The sequence below is a fragment of the Gouania willdenowi genome, chromosome 19 (assembly GCF_900634775.1).
Source record: "Gouania willdenowi chromosome 19, fGouWil2.1, whole genome shotgun sequence".
Taxonomy (NCBI): Eukaryota; Metazoa; Chordata; class Actinopteri; order Blenniiformes; family Gobiesocidae; genus Gouania; species Gouania willdenowi.
This window is the reverse complement of record NC_041062.1, coordinates 6,718,025-6,740,483: the sequence shown is the minus strand read 5'-3', so window position 1 is coordinate 6,740,483 and position 22,459 is coordinate 6,718,025. Positions and strand designations below refer to the sequence as shown.

Below are 22,459 nucleotides of genomic sequence, written 5' to 3'. Positions count from 1 at the left end.
TGTGGGAGGTCCGTGATAAGGAATCACTTCCAGGTCTATGTCCGACCTCCGGACCTGCCCCACGCTGGGATAATACTGCAGTGCTGAGAGTTCTCAGACAACCCTGCTGTGTCAAAGAGAGTGCGTCAACTTATTATGGCTGTTAACCTTAAAAAAGACAGCTCTAACATCCTAAAACAGATGTTCTAAACTTCAGTTAAAGGAACATTATGACCTCTTGGATGAGGTAACACTTTCACCAGCGTTTATTAATCGGTGGAATGTTCGTATGAAGGATTGTCTCAAAAACACTTCACGGATTTTGACAAAGTTTAAACCAAAGATAGACTTTACACAATGAAGAATTCCCTTAAATTTTGGAGGGGAACCAGATCAATAAACTGATTCTGGATCGGTTTCAAAAATCTCTTGGCAAATTATTGGCAAAAAAAATAAATAAATAAAAATCAAATCAAATTTCCAACAGGAAGTTTTTTTTTGCATTCAATTGATTGTCTGATATTTTATTTATAGTGTTCTAAGCAAAATGTAATGAATATATGTGAAACAATTTCACTATTAAAAATGCAAATAGGTAACAAATGTACTTTATATATAATTATATTGACATGAATAATAATTGTACAATTTGGGATTTTTGCTCCAAAACAACAGGCTGTATTTAACCTTCCACATATTGATAGAAATGGTTTGCTCTTTCACGTTCCGTCTCTGAGGTGCACATCACAGAGACTGTTGTCAAATCCATCAAACACAACCGGCACAAAAAGCCAATGTTGCATTTCTTGAGCTGTAAAAACAACCATCAGGCATGTGAGTCCAATCTGTCGTCCCCTCCAGGCACACATCTGCCACCACACTCTTTTTTTCCTTTCCTATCACGCATTAAAAAACATATCTGGAGAGAATAGTGATTGTAATAACATTAACCAAGGACTATATGCTGGACAGTTTGGTTTTCTTGATGGATTTAATGGCGACTGACAAAATATGAATATTTTTTATGCAAGGACAGCAGTCCCTTTATTACATGTTTTCATGAATTTGACAGATTCCTTGGTGCAGCTGGAGTCCGAGCCTCAGGGCCATGCATTAGGTGATATGATCTGCTGTTGGGACGCGGTGCCATGTAGTCTGGCCTATGTGGAAGATACTGAGGTGCATTCTCTACATTGATTTCCCAATGGACCCAATTAAACAAGGCATGCTCAGGAAGATCCTGTTGCTCAGTTGGCCAAGTTGGTATTTCTTTCTTTTTTTTTTTTTTACGGTAGCTTGGACCAAATCCTTTTTGCGTTCAGAATATTTCATCATATTTCCATTTCCGTCCCGTGGTGACTGTGATATGCAGCCTTCGGACAAATGGTTGATCTGAAAACCAGGCAAGCAGTCAGGTATTATACCATGAATCAAAGATAATTCAGTTATTCATCAATGCATTTGAAATTATATCCAACACGAGCACCCAGAGAGCGCAAACCTCCGCCAAGTGCCAAATATTCTTCTTCTTTGCCAGAAATGTGCAGTTATTCTTTGTTGTTCAACAGTCGCAATGAAATTAGCAACACGGATCTGACCTGGATGAAACTCAGATATGTAAATGAGGAGTTATTCAATTTCACAAAGATCTATTAGTCAATGACGTACCGAGTTACAGTTATGGATGAAAGTATTGCTCCCCCCCACCCTTGTCATTTTTCTGGAAAATACACAACTTTTCTCAGAAATAGTTGCAATTACAAATGTTTTTGGTGGTACACGTGTTGATTTCCTTAATGTGCATTCAAAAAAACTAGAAAAAAGCCAAAATGTACTTAATTTTACACAAAGTAAAGAACTCTTAAAACTGTGTGTAAACATATGATGCTCGTTTTGTTTAAACTCACCTGTGGCAAGTAACAGCTGGAAATATAGAAATCACACCTGATATGTGTGTGTGTTTGTCACACCAAGCTTAGAGAAGAGAAAGAAGAGCCCAGAACTATCTGATGACTTAAGAAACAAAATTGTGGAAAATATGAACAATCTCAAGGTTACAAGGTCATCTCCAGAGATCTTCAAGATCCTTTGTCCACTGTGCGTAATATTATCAAGAAGTAAACATTTGAACATTTGTAATTGCAACTATTTATGACAGAAATTGTGTATTTTCTGGAAAAATTCCAGCGGTGCAAATACTTTAGTCCATGACTGTATGAATTTTTGTAATGTCACTAATAATGAGATTTTTTTGCTTTTGGAAACTGATCCAGAATCAGTATATTGATCCAGATCCCCACTCAAATTCCATGACGTAAGGTCCATCTTTGGTTAGAATTTTGTCAAAAGTACTTTTGAAGTAGTCCGACAAAAAATGGTGGTAAAAATAAATACTACTTCCTTGGTGTATATAACTACATCATCTGCATATAGTAACATTGGTGAGTAATTCTCTGAGGGCAAAGTGGATATGATATGACAGTTTCAAAGCCCTGTTAAAATTCCACAGGGAAGATTATGACACTACCTGGAACCCAATTCTCAAACTAGACTTCTGTTTTTCTGACATTTATCTATTCCATTCTGTATAATCTTGTCCTTACAATGATCAATGAGGTGCTGGAGCATAATCCTGATGACTCCACAGGCAATAATACACAATTTATTGCTGAGCTAACTTACATTTAAGGCACTCCATTTAACCTAACATTCATGTTGTAGGTCTGTGGGGAGAAAAAACAATCACACGCTAAAATTAAAATGTAGCATTTAGGATAAAAACTCCAAGCAGAGAGCTGGACATGAGTGGATTTCAACCTCATTATTCTACTCGACACCACTGAGAGGCCTCGTTCTGATAAGTCGTTGGCTTGAAATCTTTAATACATGTTCTGAATTCATTTCTGGAAACGTCTGCTAGCAGAGATTAGGTCAACGAAACAATGAACCAAGGCAAAGAAGCGAGCTTTTTCATAACAATGATACATAACTCTGCAGACAGACGGACAATAAAACGGGAATGGAAAAGAAATTGAACAAACACAAACCCAGAGCTGCGTAGAGAAGCCCAGCATTGGACTTTTAAAAGAGATGCGCTCCCTGTGTGTGTGTATATATTTGTGTTCTCGTCCATACGCTGACATCAGGATTTAATTTGTTGCCGTGTGTGTTTCCTGTTCGTGATTTCAATAGATATAATCTCAAAGGATGACAAACGCCAGCCTGTTTTCATTTAGGTCTAATATGGGGGGGGGGGGTTGGAAGATGGATGTATAGTTGGGAGACCTGGGGGGGGGCATGACAATTGGCCGTGACCACTGTGAACAGGATACAAGCAACACACAGCTGTTACTGAGCAAGCTTGTAATTTTAATGGCGCATGGCAAATGCCGGAGGATTACAAGTACTCACGTTACTGTAATTGAGTTGCTGTTATGGATACTTGTACTTTTTTGAGTATATTTATAACTCAGTAATATTACTTGTACAGTATGTATGTTTTACAATAAGTAAAGTAAAACCTTACATCTACACCCAACTGTTACTGAGTAAATTATTATTTTTTGTTTTAAAATGATCAACGAACGTTGTGAAACTACAAAAAAAACTAAAATGACCAGAAAACAATCAAATGCATCACATCATAGCCGACCAATCAGATCAAACGTGAGGCACTGCGCCAAAACAGCGTTAAGCGCTGGTTATTTTCTCAGTTTTAGAGTTCATAAATTCATCTATTGTTAACTCTATTGTTGAATTTTGCTATTTTGAATGGAATTAATTGGCGAGTTTTTATTTGAAAAAGAATAGTACATTTAGACAAATCTTTTATTTTATACAGATGCCTTTGTGGAAAATAAATTCAGTTCCAATTGTGCAAGATTTAGTCTCTTCCTTTTTAACTTTATACATGAGACGAGATGTTTACTGTATGCAAGGGAACCGCGGCTAGATTTATTACCAAAAATATACGTAAGGGGTGAAATTAACTAGTAACTTTTACGTTGAGTACTATTTAATTGAGCTACTTTTTACTTGTACTCGTATTTTATGTACGACTTGCTTGTACTTGTGCTTGGTTACAATTTCAAGTAACAGTACTTCTACTTGAGTAGGATGTATCAGTCCAGAGTCCAGCCTTGTATCAAACAGGGATGATGCACATCTTATTTTGTACATGTCCAATTATATTTATTTCTGGTTCAATCAGAACAGAAAATTAGGATTTTCAACCAGCTGAGTGGAGCTGATTTCTTGTGTTTGAACAATTACTGCATGACGCTGATAATCAGAGAGACCTTTTTAGCCATTCGTCACAGGCCAGTCTTTGAGCATGGCCTGCTTAAAAAAAAAAAAGACCTGATTTCCCAATTGGGAAAACATTTGATGACGACAGAGAAGATTCAAGTGATTGCAGTAAAGCGTGTATGTGTGACAGCATGACATTTGAATCAAAATCAGAGCTGCTTAAAATAGGCACGGACTGATGACCTGAGTGTGAGGGGCAATCTACACATTTTTCACCGATAGTGTAGCATAATGTGGACAAAAATTCCTTTAAAAATGACAATATCTGGTACAGACAGCTTGGTTTAAAAATATATTAAGGGTACCTTTAATTGTATATTAAAGGGATCCTCCACTGTTTTCACAAAGATGGCATAAAACCTTTAAAATGTACTGATTAGAAGATCTATGCCTAACAAAATGCATTATTTTGCACCACATTCTATTTTATTGCCTTTTAAAAATGGAACTACTTTAACGTTTTAGAGCCAGTGTTCCGCCATCTTGAAATCACAGGATCGATGACGTCACACTGCCCCACTGCCTGTCAACATCCCATTGTTTCCATCGGAGTGAAGCATTCAGCCTGATTTTTAGGTCATTTCGCAGTTTTTCTGGTCAAAAATGCCACTTTGTGATGGTTTTGTTTGAGTTAAAGATGCTGATGTACCTAAAAATCTGGTGGCTAACTTCTGCCACCAGAGCGTGTCAGCACACTGTTTAAGGGAAAGTAAAGTTGGAACTCTCACCCGCTGTGGTCACAGTTCACCACTGTTTTTATTCTCTTGCGGTAAAACAAAAAACGGTTACATCATTATCTTTAACTTTTCCTGATTATTTAGAGTAACCAAAAGAAGCACAAATTGGCATTCTGACCAAAAAAGCTGATAAATGATCTAAAAAGCAAGCTGGTGCAAAATAATGTGTTTTGTCACGCATAGATCTTCTAATAAGTACATTTCAAAGATTTTAGGCCACATTTGTAAAAACAGTGGAGGATCCCTTTAAAGTCTCTCTCTCTGATCTCAGGTGATTATTTAACAATATAAGTGAAAACTGAAAAGAATGGAAGGAAAGCCACATCATAAATGGTCTTATTTGTAAGATTTTGTTTATTTTGTTTCCATATTTATAAAAGACTGAGGATGGGGATGGGGATGCCCCCCAATTGAGACAAAATATAAATCTTCATCTTTCCAGCTCTGTTGTCTTCTAAGTCTATAATCAAAAACAGGGTTTACATGTTTTTTATGGGTCAGCTCCAAACCAAATGTTGAGGATGTTTCCAGCATAAACATGCTCCCACATACCACAAAAAACTTGGCTGAAAAAAGACACATTTGGACCCAGAACATGCACCAAACATTAAAAATACAACAACCCCAGCTCGGGCTTTGCATGTTTGAAATGCAACTTAATGCAGTTAGAGATGATGTAAAACAATGTGTGAAGTCAGGAACATGTTCTTCTCCCACGTGTGCAACGCAAAATTATATTCTTAAAAGGATTATTGATATTGAGAAGAAATGTCTTCTCTTGCCCTGCAGTACAGCAGCAATCATTAACTTTATATTCAGAAAGTCGGAACAGCTCGGTGCATGAGAACAGATTTAAATGTTCCTACCCAATGGGTAAAGCTTTAAATCATGCATGTTTAACTGCTGATAGGAAAGATCCCAATATGGGCACCTGGTGGGACTTAAAGTGAATATAGCAGCAGTTTAATGAAACAAATTGTGTTGTAATATTACTGTAAGGCATTTGGATTGTCTGATAGCTCAGCTAGTGCCACAGCAATGGATATTTTAGTGAAAACTAAGGAAATCACTACCTTATAAGTTAATTAATATATGAGCACAATGTGAAACTCCTATTGTTCATCTAATTTTAGCTTTTTTTTTTAGCAATAAAACAGATTCACAACATTAAAATTGAGAAATCTTTCAGGGCCTGTACTACGAAGCTGGATTTCTTCTTATCGCGCTAACTTCCAGGATTTACTGCTGTACTGTGATGCTGTTTACCTTATAACGGGAATAAATCACCATGGTAACTTAGGCTGAACACCTAACCTGGTCGAGAGTAGGTTTTGTTCTGGCAAGGATCTGAGCGAGTATGAAAGTCCCGCCTCCTGACCAATCAGTTCTCTTGTAAAACGACCTGCCCATCAAAAGGAGGATCAAAAATGTGTGAACACGTCACTGTGTGGATCTGATGTGATGTTGAAAGGAGAGAGACAATATTTAGTTTCATTCACCTGATGACATCCTATAGAAAACATAGATGTTTATCTGATGGACTGACCTACATTAGTCAGCTGATAAAGCCTGTGTGCGTTGGACGCTTTCAGACAGACATATTTATTTATTCATGTATTCTGTGGTGATGCAGAGAGCCTCAGTCCTGTAAGATAATATAACATATAAACATATTCTACCTTATGATGTAGGCTGAGCACAGCATCAGAGCCATCAATCAATATTGCATAATCTCACTAATTTAGGCATCAATTCCTGCATTCCTTCCTTCCTGCTTTTTTTTTGCAGCAACAGCGTTGTTTTTAGTCTAAATTATGGATTTTATTCTTCATATTTTAAAGGAGTGCTCACGTCGCCTGCAGCTGAAATCTCCTGTCTTAAGTGAACGTGTTGATAGCCTGCTTCGTAGTACATCTGTTTTCTGATGGAAAATGTTTGGTTCGGTCAGTGATTTCCAACTTTTTTTTGAATCGTGAGCCCATTTTAATATCAAGAATTTCTGGCAAACTTCTATAATTAGTTTTGTAGTTTGTTATTCTGTATTACAGAAACAGAATATCCAGGATTAGTGAAAAGTTGTTACTGCATTTTAGTTCAACTAGATTTATATTTTTAAAAAGTGAAAGCATAGAATATAGCTTAAGATTGTGTGTTTTTTTCATTAAAAGAAGAAAAAAAATTCAATTTAGGCGACCAAACATGGGGTCCCGACCCCAAAGATTGAAAAACTCTGGGTTAGGTGAAGCCCTCTACTGTAACTGGGAAATATCCCGGGTATATTTATCCAGCTTCGTAGTACAGGCCCTTTAAGCATTTCGTAATCCTGTCATCATGATTTGACTTGTCGTCATCTTCAATCCTGGCTTTTCCTCCACAGGGATTGCATGGTTTGCTGGAGCCTCTCCCAGCTCAACTCAACTCAACTTTATTTATATAGCGCAAATTACAACAAAGTCATCTCAGCACGCTTAACAAAATTTATGGTCCATAGGAAGAAAGAAGCTCACTCAGCCTGCATGCAGACTACGTCAGAGCTGAGTAGTGAGCAACAGAAACGCATCGACACCAGCCATTGCACCAGGAATAAGCTGATAAATTGGCGCCACGTTGCTAAATATAAACTATGTATAAAGTGCTCACCCTGTGGATGGAGTCATGATGCAGCCTCCGCGGTCTGCCGTCACTCTGCAGCCACACCCCCGCTCTGGTGTGTCGTGGTTCATTCCAAAGTTGTGCCCGAGCTCATGAGCCATAGTGACCGCAGCCCCCAGAGGATTGTCTGAATGATCCTACAACAAACATCAAACACAGAGCAGACATATTAGATCCTTCCACCTCAGACATTTCTACACTTCATTGGTCTCTTCACAGGTAATACTTTATTTACGATGCTCGAGCAATCTCAATCATTCTGATTTCTTTTTTTTAGCAAAACAGACCAAAACTAATTAGAAACAGCAGTGTGCACTCTGAGGAAAATGCTAAGTAACTAAATGTTATGCATGCCAAGTTGTTGATCCCCAAAGGACCGACTTGGAGAAATAGATTTGAGTGTAATTGTACAGCGCAAAGGACTAAACAAACAATTCTGCTGGATCTCATTAGAGCGTGTTGTTGCACTGACACGTGAAACGGAAAAAGACTGCTCGCTGTCACCTTGGGTTACCGCTCCGAATGTGCATCTGTCTCCTCACAAATAAAGACATCCCAAATACAAACAGGATGAGGTCACACACACACGCACACACACACACACAAAAATGATAAAAGATGAGCTAAACAGGGTTGGGGTTAATCATAATTGTAATTAAAAAAAAATCTGTTGCTATCAAAATCGTAATTAAATTGTAATTGAGTTCAAATAAATGACTTTGTAATTGTATTTGCCATGAAAATTCTCTAAAAATTGTTAATTATGATTCAACGCAAAACTGGGGGACCCTGTTACAGTTCTATGTTCTGTATAGTTCCACATATATGTAGTTAACAATTATTAAAATCATTTTAATTCAATTTTATTAATATAGCACAAATTACAACAATTAGTACAGTGCCCATTGGAAGTATGTATTCATAAAGTGGGAGGAGCTTAAGTAGAGTTGTCAATTTTGGCCAAATGAGTGTGTGTTTGAAGGTTGGATGTACAAAGAGGTACATACTCGGTACTCTGTATTGTTATAAATTGGTATATTTGCAGGTGAAAAGTAAAATAGCGTGTGCGATTTCCCTGGTTTAATTCTATGGGACATGTACATGATAAATGTATTTTTTTTTTTTTTTTTTTTAACTCATTTTTATTTATTTTTTTGTTTGGTGTATTTTTCCATAATGTATGTTTTTTGGACTCATTATGTGTATTTTTGTATGTTTTTTGGTGTAGTTTTGTGCATTTCTGTTGTCATTGTGAACAGTTTGAAACACTAAATTACTCCAAAATAACGGATACACACACTCGCTCTATTTGGAAGCCATTGACAAAGTTTCAGGTCCAACACACACATATTTGTTCCACACACACGCACACAGAACATTCTTGCTTTCATACGTAAATCTAGGGGGATATTGACAAAAAAAGGCTCAGATGCCCACACCAAAAATATTAAAACCTATTTTTTCATTGATTAGGAACCCTAACAAGGTAACCAATAGATAGGAAAGAAATGAGATGATGGATAATATTTTTTAGTGTATTTTACAGCTGATTTAAGATATTAATTAAACAGACCTGTTATCGTAAAAGGGAACACAAGAGGAAGGTGAACGTTAAGTAGCTTATTTATTTCCCACATTTTACTGTTCAAAAAAAATGTAAATCAAGGGGTATACTGACACCAAAAATATTAAAACCAATATTTTCATTAATTAGGAAGCCTAACAAGGTAACCAATACATAGGAAAGAAATGAGATGATAGTGTAATTCACAGCTGACTTGGTACCAGTTATCATAAGAGACGCTAATTTCAGGCTTAGCAATTGTGATTAGTTATTTGAATGAATTAAACTTTAGTAAATGGGAATCTAATTGTAATTGAGTTTCAAAAGATAAAAAATAATTGTCATTTAATTGTAATTGGAAAAAAACGCTGGTCACTATAATCATGATTGAATTGTAATTGAACACTGGTAATCGAAAAAGTAGTTGTAACTGAAAAATATAATTGACCCCAACCCTGGAGTTTAAGATTAAAGTTAAATCTGTGATTGGTTAAGGTGCGGAAAACATGAACGTATGAAAAAAGCTGGATGTTAAATGCACCGGACTGTGCTGTCATCTTTTTGTAGAGTTAGTGCTGTACGTCTCTGGAGTCCTCTGTCATCGTGTATTATTCAGCAACTCAGTGCAAGACTCACAGACTCAGACGAACTGCTCTGCTGGGGCTTTTGAAAGCAGCGGTCATTAGCTGTCAGCGCTGCAGTGCAACTGCACAGCAAAAAAAAACAAAAAAACTCTGATCCTATTTCTCAACACCTCTACAGCCCAACCAAAGCTGAAAAGCTCACGAGGGCACTTCATGCCACTCTCTGTTTTACGTCTCACCACACCAATTAGATAAATCTGACGAATGGGTCTGGGAAATGCAGATTCCAGATGTCTATAAATGGCTGTAAAAGATTTAACAGCCAGATGATTAACAATGGCACCCAAAGGAAAAGGCTAGCTAATAAGTTCAAAGGAATTCTGTAAACAAAGGGACACGACTGAGACGTTGGGTTGAGGATTTGTTGGACTAAAAGCAGCCATGAGCAACTTAAATATTCACAAAAACTGATTCCAAAAATTACAGAAAAACATGCCTACATGAATAAATGAGATCAAAAAAACACAAGATGACTACAAAAATATACAGAAAAACAGAAAAAAAATATACAAAACACCCAAAATACACAAAAGAAAATCTAAATTACAAAAGATTACTGGTGCTACAACAACAGAAACACACTAAATGAGAGAACAATACACGAAACATTGAAAATACACAAAACAGCAAAATATAAAATATACTAAACCACAGATATATACAAAACAACAAAAAATATACAACAAACACACAAAATAACAACAAAAACACAAAACAACAACAGAAACACACTAAATGAGAGAACAATACACGAAACATTGAAAATACACAAAACAGCAAAATATAAAATATACTAAACCACAGATATATACAAAACAACAAAAAATATACAACAAACACACAAAATAACAACAAAAACACAAAACAACAGAAACACCAAATGAGAGAAAAATATCAACAAAGCAAATATACAGAACAAAAATTAAAATACACAAAATGACTCATGATATAGCCTACTGAACAACAGAAATATACCAAGCAACAACTAAAAATACACAAGAAATATTTAAATGCTCCAAAAAAGAAAAATACAAATAAAAAAACAGAAACATCAAATCAGAGAAAAAATATTAAAAACAACAACGAAAATACACAGAATGACAGAAAACTACACAAAATGATTGAAAAAAACACAAAAAAATAAATAAAAAATAACCTTTTTTCTTTCCTGTGGTAACACTCTGATTGGCCATTATTCTAAATTATTCTAAATCAAACATGAATGTTGATATTGTGGCCCTCGGATCAGATACAATCACACTTTCATTGCCTCGCTGTGATAAAAGTGTCTGCATTTGGCTCAGAATAACACCAATCTTCTGTTAATTGTCACACGTGCACTTCTTTAATTCTGTCCCAACTGCTCCATGTGGGAGTCTGAGAATGAAGAACCATCTGTGGGGTCGAACCATAAAGCTTTACAGCTCGTCAGGCCCCAAAGACAAACACTCACTCAGACGCAGTGAGAGTGGAATAATGGCACCACGACTTACATTATTAGAAAATGAATCGTGGGAACAATCTGTCGCAGTTCTCCATACAGTCACCATTTATTCCACACTGTTGTATGTTCATTTGGGATGGAATAGGTGGTACCCTGAAGTCCACTCGTTTGTTGAATCTCATTAAAAAAAAAAAAACACGAGTGTCTTCTAAAGCAATCGATGCGCTCTGATTTATGAGAACAAGGCAGAAGGCTCCGTGGATACTCGCTACTTGGCCTACCTGCAAAAATACTTAGTGAGGTGTGTAACCTGATATTAAAAGGAATCACGATGCTCCACTGTTTTTATAAAATGTGGCCAAAAACCTTTGAAACTTACTTACTCCACATCCATAAATCTAAATTCCAGACACTTTACAGCTCTCAGCATTTAGTGTACTGTATATATTACGTAGAATCCATCAAATTAATCAATAATAAGACATCTATCCACACATTCACTTTGATAAATTATTTATTTAAAGATTAGAATTCTGACTGCTTTGTAACCTCTTTAATCTAGACTGATCTACCTTATTTTTATTTCCTTTATACAATGACTTTATTCATTTATTTTCCTTCTGTATTGTTGTTTATGATGTCATGTTCTATACACTTTTTTTGTATGAATGTACTGTGCATAATAGTCAATAAAAAATAAAAATTCCAATAGTTTCATATTGGAGTGAAACATGCTTTTTAGATCATTTAGTAGCCTCTTCAGTCAAAATGCCTATTTGTGCTGCTTTTGGTTGCTCTACATAATCAGAAAAAGTTAAATATGTTTTAAAGTATGAAGCAGAGAAGTAGAGCTTAAATAGTGCGCTGACACGCTCAGGTGGTTGAAGTTAGCGAGTAAATCACAGACTATTGAAGACACAAAAACCTTGACAATATTGGGAGGGTGTCCTTCAACAGTCTATGATTTACTCTAACTTCAGCCACCAGAGCATGTCAGCGCACTGTTTAAGGGAGAGTAAAGGTTCCTTAGGAGAGCTCTTCTTCTCTGCTTTATTGTCTACCACAAAACTTCTGAGTTGGAAATGTCGCCCCCCTGGAGTCAAGGATTTTTTAGGGTCACAATTGTTTTGTAATTCTCTTTCGGTAATCAAAAGAGGTTTACATCGACATCTTTAACTTTTCCTGATTATTTAGAGCAACCAAAAGCAGTACAAGTTGGCATTTTGACTGAAAAAGCTGCTAAATTATCAAAAAGGGTTTCGTAGGAGACAATGAAGCAGAGAAGAAGAGCTCTCCTAAGGGACCTTTACTCTCCTCTTAAACAGTAAGCTGACATGTTCTGGTGGCTGAAGTTAGAGAGTAAATCATAGACCGTTGAAGGACTCCCACCCAAAAGGACTTCTATTCTCTGTTCTATGTGTATCTTCAACAGTCTGTAATTTACTCGCCTAACTTCATTTCGAACTGTCGCCCCCTTTGGTCACAGGCTTTTCGGGTCACAACTGTTTTTATTGTCTTCCAGTAAACAAAATAGGTTTACATTGGCATCTTTAACTTTTTTGGTTTTTTAGAGCAACCAAAAGCAGCACAAATTGGCCGTTTTTACCTAAAAAGCTGCTAAAAACCCAAAAAAGCAGGCTGAATGCTTCACTCCAATAGGAAACAATGGGATGTTTACAGGCAGTGGGGCCATGTGACATCATCAATCATATTATTTCAAAAAGACAGAACACAGGTTCCAAAACTGTAAAGTACAAATATGGTGCAAAATAATGTGTTTTGTTAGTCATATAACTTCTAATAAGTACATTTCAAAGGTTTTAGGCCACATTTGTAAAAACGGTGAAAGATCCCTTTAAGTAAATATCAACTGTTAAATCCTCAGCTCATTGGTCACAAAGGAGACGCAGTGGGGGTAATTCAGGAGGCCAGGATGGAGAAAAAGAGAAAAAGGAAGTTCAGCCTCTAGTTTCCAACACTCCAGAATAATACAGACACAGGCGGAGCCAGTCTGTGCCAGTTTCCTCTAAACTTCTACACATTCTAAACTTCTACACATTCAAGATTAAACTGAGCTGTACGTCCAATAGGGACAATATGGCTTTTTGGGGTCTCCTGAGACACTAAGAAGAAACATTATGGAGAAACGATATAAAAAGGTTAATGAGTTGCCAAAGCACTTGAGCAATCTTTATGTCTCTTTCCCATAAGGAACATTATTACAAAGCCTTGAACAGTGACCACGTTTTTGTTTTTTTTGTGTTCTCGATGCAGTAGAGGTTGCTGCGTGGGTGAACGTAATGGTCGCATTTGTTTCCATGAGTACAGGAGTGAAAATAAAGCCTTAATGGTATTTATATGATAAAAACATACCATGACAATTCCTCCGGACTGCTCTGCTGTGCACATGCTCATGATGGGTGCCATGCCGATAGTAGTGCCTTGGAAATATACCCCACTAAAAAAAAAAACACACAATGGTTATCACATCTAATCGCTACTTAATATACTAATCCTATTTAGACGACACTGAACAGTAGAATAAAATCTCTTTATTATCATTGTAAAACATTTACTACAAAATTAAAATGCCAAACTAAATAAACGCAAAACAAAGGAGATAATTACACAGTCGTCACATTCTGTTCCTGCGTAGTCCCTCATAGCACTAGCGTCTTTTTGTGTTCATTGTATTTATTGCTGTTGAGTAAAAATTCACAAAATGTGTTTGCCACTGCATTGTTAGCACTACTTTAAGTACTGTAGCACTGATGTGCAAAACTGCTAAAATGACATTGGAATTAGCTGTTAGCAAGCAGCTAATTGAAGAGTGCTGCAATATTCCTTTACAAAGAATACTTTTTGTCATGATTTGCTAGGTTAATGCTTAGCTAGTGCTTGGCTAATGCTATTGCTATGCTTACGTTAATGCTAGGTTAGTGCTAATGCTAGACTAATATTAATGCTAGGCTAATGCTAACACTAGACTAATGCTAGCTAATGCTATGTTAATGCTATCCAATGCTAATGCTAGTTAATGCTAATGCAAAGCTAATACAGCTAATACAGTGCAGCTCAGGCCAGTACCTGTATCCTCACTTCCATTTTCTTCAGGAAACGCAAGGGAGTGGTGGCCTAGTGGTTAAGGACGCTGGGCTTGTAATCGGAGGGTTGCCGGTTCAAGCCTCACCTGGGCCATCACTGTGGGATGTTGAGCAAGTCCCTTAACCCCGAACTGCTCCCCAGGCGCTGCAAAATGGCTGCCCACTGCTCCTCAGGGATGGGTTAAATTATTATTATTATTTCCTTTTTTCCTCTCTCTTTATTATCTGGTTAACCTTTCAAAGGAAAAGTTAAAATACCTGCCTTTAAACATCAGTGGTGGTGCTGTAATTTAAATACCAACATATTGAGCTTGTCAGCAAGAGGTTGAAATGACCAATAAACACAGTAAAAGCCACATTAGCCTATGCTACTTCACATCTTCTTCTAGAATGCGTGGAAATTAGGTTCACTTGAGAAAACTCATCTCAACTTGTTTCTGTGCGATGCACGGCTCTTAATTATTCATCTAATGGATTTGTTTAGGGTTTGTTTTTGTTGCTTGTTTTATGGATCAAATTTGCCGGAATTACTTTGTGACGAGTCAAACTTACGTTTCATTTCTTTGTATGAGCATTTATCGAAAACCAACAAAAACTAACTTTTATGTGCACTGAATTAGCAATAAATGAATAATAGGATTTCTTGTTTGTGTTGTGTTGTGCCTGTAATGACACTTCGTTTATTATGGTGAACAAAATTATTCATTATGTCTTTGTTGCACGTAATTAAGCGAACGCTCATAAAAGCAATACCTGATGAGCTGAGCGTTGTCGTGTGGCTTCTGAGTCAACAACTTGACTTTCCTCCAGTCGAGGAACTCGTGTAAGGTGGTGAACGGGTCCTGGGAAATGGGACACTTGTCCACATCGTTCCATACTTCCAAGCCCACCAACGCTACTCTTATATTCAGAGCCCTGTAGAACTAAGAAACATTGGAAAGGAGAAAAGTTTTCTATATATTGCTTCTGCGCTCTTCACTTGATATTATGAAAGCCAAAAAAGACAGACACAGGCAACTGGCGGCCCTGGGGCCACATGCGGCCCTCGGTCTAATTTTGTGCGGCCCCCAAAAACTAAATTGTAATTCATGAAGTTGGAAGTTATACGAAGAACAACATAATACTCAAAACTCCAGAACCACAGAAAACGACAGCAACAAGCACCAAATGTCAAGACAACAAAGACACACTAAACAACCACTTAAACACACACAATGACTACAAAAACAACAACACGTACAAAAGGACTTCAAAGACACACGAAATTATACAAAATGACAAAAAAATACACAAAGTGACAACAAGAACAGAAAAAGCATAACAGAAACACACATAATGACTTGAAAAACACACAAAAAGGCAACAAAAATGTGCCATATTGATGAGAAAATCTACAAAATGAATTTAAAAACACAGAATGTGTGTTTTCAAGCTTATATTAATGCTCAGATTAGTAATTTTTGGCCCTCGCACATTTTCGTGGCCCCACTATGATAAAAGTTGCCCATCTCTGCCTTAAGTTATTTGGAGCTCTGACCAAAAGCTAAAACATTTAGTAACACAGCCACTTTCCATATGAATAAATAATCTTTCAGCTCTTGTTTTATTAAACTGCCACCCGCTGCACAATCTATTACACACCGGTGCCGTCACAACACATCCCCACTGAGTTTTTGCAATTGATCATCCGTTCATAATCCAATCAGCCCTTTTCTTATGGGTTGGTTAATTCCCACCATGCTCGATGTGACCTCTAATAAATTACATTCCGCCAGTGCTTGTGCCTCCTTTGAATCAATTGTTACCTTGTCCACGTAATTGGCGATCTCAGCCATCCGCTGTTTGACCTTCTCCATATCCTTGCCTTGTTTCTGAAACTGAACAATGGAAGGGAGGCAGAATAAAGACAAGGAGAAGAGAGGTGATCAGACCTCATGAATGTGTATTATCAACAAAGAAAGTGTTGTTGACATATTAGCATGTAGTGTCAGGCAGCTAAAGTGTTCTGTAAAGTCGGTTACACACACAAAGATTTTATAAATCTGAAGAGATTTTCACACATGAAGATAAATGACTGCAATCATGCAATATAAGTTTCATTCACATAATGATTCATATTCATATTCAGATTATATTCACATTTTTACTTTCTCCTGCGGACCAAATTGAATGCTCCAAAGTGCCGGATTTGGCCCGCCCGCCATTAGTTTGACACGTGCTATAAAACAAAGTCATCTACCAGTAACTATTAGGAAGGGGGGAAATCTGGAAAAAAAAACACTCCAATTATCTTCATGCGTGCACCCAGCTTTAGATACAGTTTAAAATAACTATCGTAGTTTTTCCACTTTGTGACTTAATTCTTTCTTTTAAGAGCTTTTCCATGACAGCAAAGACAACATGGTCCCTGAAACCTTAATGATACCCAGCATTAATTCAGCCACTGAGGCTTCAAAGTATGTGACATTGACCTACATCGTATATCTTTTGGATTTAAGAGGAGACACCTTTGTATGTCAAGTGCTCAGGGACTCACGCGCTGTATGCATAAGTATCTAAACAGAGGAAGGGTAAGTGGCATCAACAGCACAGTCCCCCCAAGGGGGGACAAAGGAGGTTAAAGTAGGACTTCCTCCCTGCAGGGGTTTAGGTGGAAGGTGAAGAGGTGAAGAGGGGGTCTTACCTCCCGGTTGTCGGCCACGATGATGAGCTCCACGTACTTGGTCGTAGTCTGTACGTGACGTTTATGCTGTATAAAAAATAAATGTTGATATTTAAAAAGGAAGCCAAGCACCAGGCACTCTTACACATATGTTTTGGTCCTTCCCAAAACTAGACGAGTTTTTGAAACTGATATTCTCATCATTTACAGATGTCTTAAAGGGGCAGTACTATGAAAAATGTTCTTTATAATCATTTTTGCTACAGTGATATACATTCCTTTAGTCTCATTCAGAGGGCCAACGTTCCCTCCCTCCCTTGTTATTCCACATTTTGTAAAAAGTCAGCTCCAAATGGGCGAGTTGGATTTTTCCTCGCCTTATGAGTCATAAGGTGGAAACGCCTCCTCCTGACAACCCTGGCTCCTCCTACCCTACAAAAGAATGTGAGTTCCTCACTCTCAAACTACCTCACAGGTAAAACAAACATAACAAAGGCATGTTGACATTATAGTTATTCACACAGTTATTAACTTTATGTTACGTTAAGACAATCAGTTTCATTTTTAGCAACCGTTGTATCACCGCGTATCGCCTTTATGGGATGATCTGAGGCGTTTGTGACCCAATGCGACGCAGCGGTTGGAAAAAAACAATGGACTATCATCTAAAATGGACTACTGATGTGATCAGAAGCGATGAGGATGACAAGAAAGCGACGTAGCAGCTCATGTGAGTGTTTGAAACAGCTGACAGTTGAGAGTTTACTTCCCTACGGCGCAGTCCGAGCGCTTACAGTTTCACTTTTAGTAGCCGTCATACCGCCTCGTATCGCTTTTTTGGGATGATCTGACATTTTGTTACCCAATGCAACACAGCAGTTGGACAAAACAAAGGACTATTGTCTTGAATAGACTATTTGTGTGGTCAGTAGAGGTGATGAGGAGAAGGAAGTGACTGTTAATGATTTACTCTCCCTCCTACTGCTGTGATAAACACAAACTGAAGTAGTGCGTATGTTTACGCCCAATAGTGCATATGCATGCAGGCCCAAAAAACAGCCTGTTTTTAGGAGTGCTCTGAAAGGGACTTTTCAGAGGGTTAAAACTCCAGAAAACAGGAGAGATTGGAAAAAAATCCTCAAATGCTATGTTGTTGGGGTTCTTAGAACAGTTGGAGATGGGTGAAAAATAGCAAAATTCTGGACTTTTAAAGATATCATAAAAACCCACTCCTATAACAGCATTTTTTGGGGTCATACCACCCAAGTTATATCTCAGTCATTGGGCAAAAATCACTTTTAAATCACGGGTTAACTTATTATTGTTCATTTCTAATATAAGAAAATATGATACACCACAAGAGGCGGAATGCTGGTCACTGTAACCATAATTGAATTGTAATTGAACAATAAACAATCATTTAAAACGTAACTAACTGAAAAATGTAATTGACCCCAACCCTTGTATGCATAAATATATACAGTATAGGCATGTATCTATTGTGTATGCATTTGTGCATGTGTACATATGCATATATTTATTTTGTATATCTCCTAAACCTACTATAAATTACTATTCACAGCATGTTTAAACTTCTGTTTCTGATTATAATACATTGAGAGAATAGCTTTGCTGGAGCTATGGTGCGGAGGAGGGGTATGTTGCACTGTTCTCAATTGAAACATCATTAATGTTATTGTATATAATTACAAAAAAAACAATAAAACGACCTTGACTAAATATATATATATATATATATATATATATATATATATATATATATATATATAAGGCAGAACAAAGATGGAAGTGAAAGCGACAGAAAGGCATAGATGAGAAGCAAAATGGAAGAGGGAACAGAGGGTGAATAAAACAAAAGTGATAAACCAGGGGATAAAAAAGAAGAAGGGGGTTGGTTGAGAGAAAGACATTAAAAGGACGCACTTAACGACAACTTTCTACAAAGGGCAAACTAAATTTAGCAAGTGACTGCTCTGAATGACTTTTCACCTGAAATGCACTCCACAAAGGAGTGCAGAAAGTGGAATCAGCACAAAGCAATCAGCGACTCTTCACATCTGACCCTGTAAGAGCTGCTGAGGTCACACATATCTCAATAAAACTCACGAGCAGTTATCCCATTAAGTAATAAATCAGTTTCTGAGCATTGCCTCCTGCATACATGGCTTACCTGCAGGAAAACTGATTATTTCTGGTAATTTTATACCCACAATAGCTGGGTTTCAGTTGTTTTCATGCATACATAAATGAGTACAGGCAACATAAGCCAGGAGTTTCTTACAAAAGTATTTAAAATAAGTATTTAAAATCTGCAGAGCCACGTGCTGTGGGCTGAACTGAGGAAGAGAACATAGGAGGGGCCCCGTCCCCCAGGCGGAGCCTCGTCCTCTCGAGCAAGACAGCAGGAAAATGGCTGCTGGCAGGAGATTAAAAAATTACTCAAAAATATGTGAATCACTCTGAGCAACACTGGAGGTATGTTTTTCAGGAGGGAATGACACACTAACATGGTATAAAGCTTGAAAAAGTGATTTTTACATGATACCCTCCCCTTTAAAAAAGAGATAAGAAAAACCCTCACTTTTACCACATGTAGAGTGAGACTCTGTTTCACCTGAAAGGAAAGACACGTGCACACACACACACACACACAGATCCTTTCCTATACTGCTGGCTCAGGTCTCTGCCTTTACGCCATGGCCTCCTTTCAACCTGAGCCTCTTTATCCTCGCTGGCCTGGCAGCCTTGATTCTCTGTGTGCTTATCTGCCTCCTGCATAGATAAGCCAGTTTGTGCTAGTGTGCTCTAAAGGCACCCCGTGGTGATAAATACGTCTATGGGAGGAAGAAACGCACATGAGCACGACTAAGTTCCCATCAACCCAGCGAGAAACATCCATGTTTTTCTAATGGAATCCATTTGGAAACATGAATTTACAGCACGTTTGTTGCTGTAAAACTATTACTAACATTGGAATGAAATGTGAAGTCTCCAGCCACTTCCAGTTGGTTTATATGATTTACCAATAAATGTTTTAAAGCTCCATCGCTCTGAAACGTCAGGACCATTACTTGCTAAATCTGACACAACTTTATGTCCAAGCTACTCACAGTCAAGGATTAAAACCAGCTGTGGTTGATGATGAAGCCTGGTGGATTTCTGTATAACTATGTATGCAGGGGTGGAGCAGCCATTTTAAAAGTGAGGGTGTTCTAAAGGTAGGGGAAATTAATTTACTAAAACCATGATAAAGAAATTCTCAAAAGGGGAAACTTTTTAACTTTTGCCCAATAAATAACACTTGTTTAATTTTTTCCCTACATTTTGTCTCTTTGTTTCACATTTTTACCCTTTTTCACCATTTTTTGCCAATCTTCACTACTTCTGGCCCATTTTAGTGACTTTTGCACTCATTTCTTGCAATGTTTCTACCGCTTTTGGACCATTTTTTCCCACCAGTTACTCATTTTTTGCCACTTTACTCATCGCTGTTAACTCTTCATCAAATGGCTGGCTCTGATTGGCTTGATCACCAATCAATCAATCTAACTGGACCAATAGGTTTTCAACAATGAATCCCTCTGTGAAAAGTGAGGAGGATGAATTTTTGTTTTTATGAAAGTGTGGGTGACTCATCCCCCTGCATCCCCCACGGGTGAGACGCACCTGCATGCTTGTGTCAAATGGTAAACAACATTGTCAAGTTTAGCTGTTCCCAGAATAATAAGCATGATTACCATACTCCTTAGAACAGACATAGGCAACTGGCGGTCCGGGGAACACATTTGGCCCCCAAAGTAAATGTACAAAATAACAGAAAAACGCACAAAACCAGAGCAAGAACACATACACAAAGAATTACAACATTGCAGGAAAATACAGTAAAAGACAAGAGTAAAACACAGAAAATACTCCAAAAACACACAAAACTGCTACAAAAATTAACAAAACGACATCAGTAATACACAAAATTACTCAGAAAATATACAAAATGACAGAAAATTACAACAAAAGTACACCAAAAGATTAAAAAAATAACAAAATGACTCCGCAAACCTACAGTACTGACAAACAAGCAAAACGACAACAGAAATACACAAAAATTACTCCAAAAAATGCTAAATGAAAGCACAAATACACAATATGACTCAAAAAAACATACACAGATTGAGAAAAATGCACAAAACTACTATAATAAATAATTGTTCTTTCCTGTATTAGTGTTTAGATTCCTCATTAATCTAAATGCTGACATGAATGTTGATCATGTGGCCCTGCGATCAAACAAACACATTTTTGTGGCCCCGCTGTGATAAAAGTTGCCTACCTCTGCCCTTTAGCAACGATCCTTGCCAAGATGTTGTTTTTCAAGCTATAAGGAGATGAGATCCAATAATTTGGTTCCGTTGTTTTCTCCAATCGTGATTACAGGGATTCACTTTCGTCAGCTCGTCTCTTTCTCTGCCCGTCTCTACTGACTCTCATCATCATCTGTGGCTTTCTGCCAGCAAACCTCTTTATTCTTAGAATCTCAAGTAGTGGCACTCTGGAGCTTATCAAAGCGGCTGTGCTCACGTTGTGTAACTTATTTAATTGAGCTCGCATTTCAATGCAAATACAGACTTAATAAACTGTTCCTGGTGTATATTTACTCATCTATACAGAGACAAGTACACAATCTTCCATTTTATAGTGGATATCCATATTAAGTTTTAATAAAACACGTGAGGTATTAGATTAAAACCAAATTAAACAATTGTGCGAGCCAAGAAATCAAATATATCAAATCCAGTAATTATTGCTAGCAGTCTCCGATTTCTTTTTCATTTATTTTTAGTCATGATCGTTCTCTCTACTGTCAAGATTTGTCTGCTTATGAAGGATTTTGCCAGCACCGTCCTCAGCCTCTGAAAGCTGTGAAATAAAACAGTCTGAAGACTTCTTCTTACAAAACGAATCAATATAAAAGCACACAGCTCGAGGACAAAGCCTTTTAGCCAGCTTTTGCCATATGTTTGGACCACTTCCCACATTGATCTCAATATCTACCGGAATACGATGACTGCAAAAACAAAGCTCATGGAAAGTACCTCACAATTCAGCTTTTTTTTTTACGACCTTAATATTGCACAGCCTCCTTTTCAGACTTTTGTGACTCTTTGAGTACATCAGCCATATGCGTTTGTGTAAAACACGTGTAAAAACTCAAGCAAACTCAAATCTGGCCCTTTAAAACAGTTCTTTGGCTCAAGTACCCCCTTTCTTTAACTTTTGAATTCAAGTACTCCCTTTGTCCGAAAACCGCATTTTGCTCAGAAAAAAAAAAACAACTACAGACCATAAT

At 37.4% G+C, this 22,459-nt stretch overlaps 1 protein-coding gene across 1 annotated transcript in view; it reads right to left on the bottom strand.

Moving 5' to 3' along the window:
* The window catches only part of adam12a (ADAM metallopeptidase domain 12a), a 130,044-nt gene that overhangs the window by 24,380 nt on the left and 83,205 nt on the right, over positions 1 to 22,459 (bottom strand). Inside the window, exons 7-11 of the mRNA XM_028476005.1 lie at positions 17,116 to 17,181; positions 16,238 to 16,309; positions 15,186 to 15,355; positions 13,702 to 13,786; positions 7,665 to 7,813 (exon numbers count right to left, since the gene is read on the bottom strand). Coding sequence (XP_028331806.1) covers positions 7,665 to 7,813; positions 13,702 to 13,786; positions 15,186 to 15,355; positions 16,238 to 16,309; positions 17,116 to 17,181 — 542 coding nt within the window. The remainder of the gene's footprint in view (positions 1 to 7,664; positions 7,814 to 13,701; positions 13,787 to 15,185; positions 15,356 to 16,237; positions 16,310 to 17,115; positions 17,182 to 22,459) is intronic.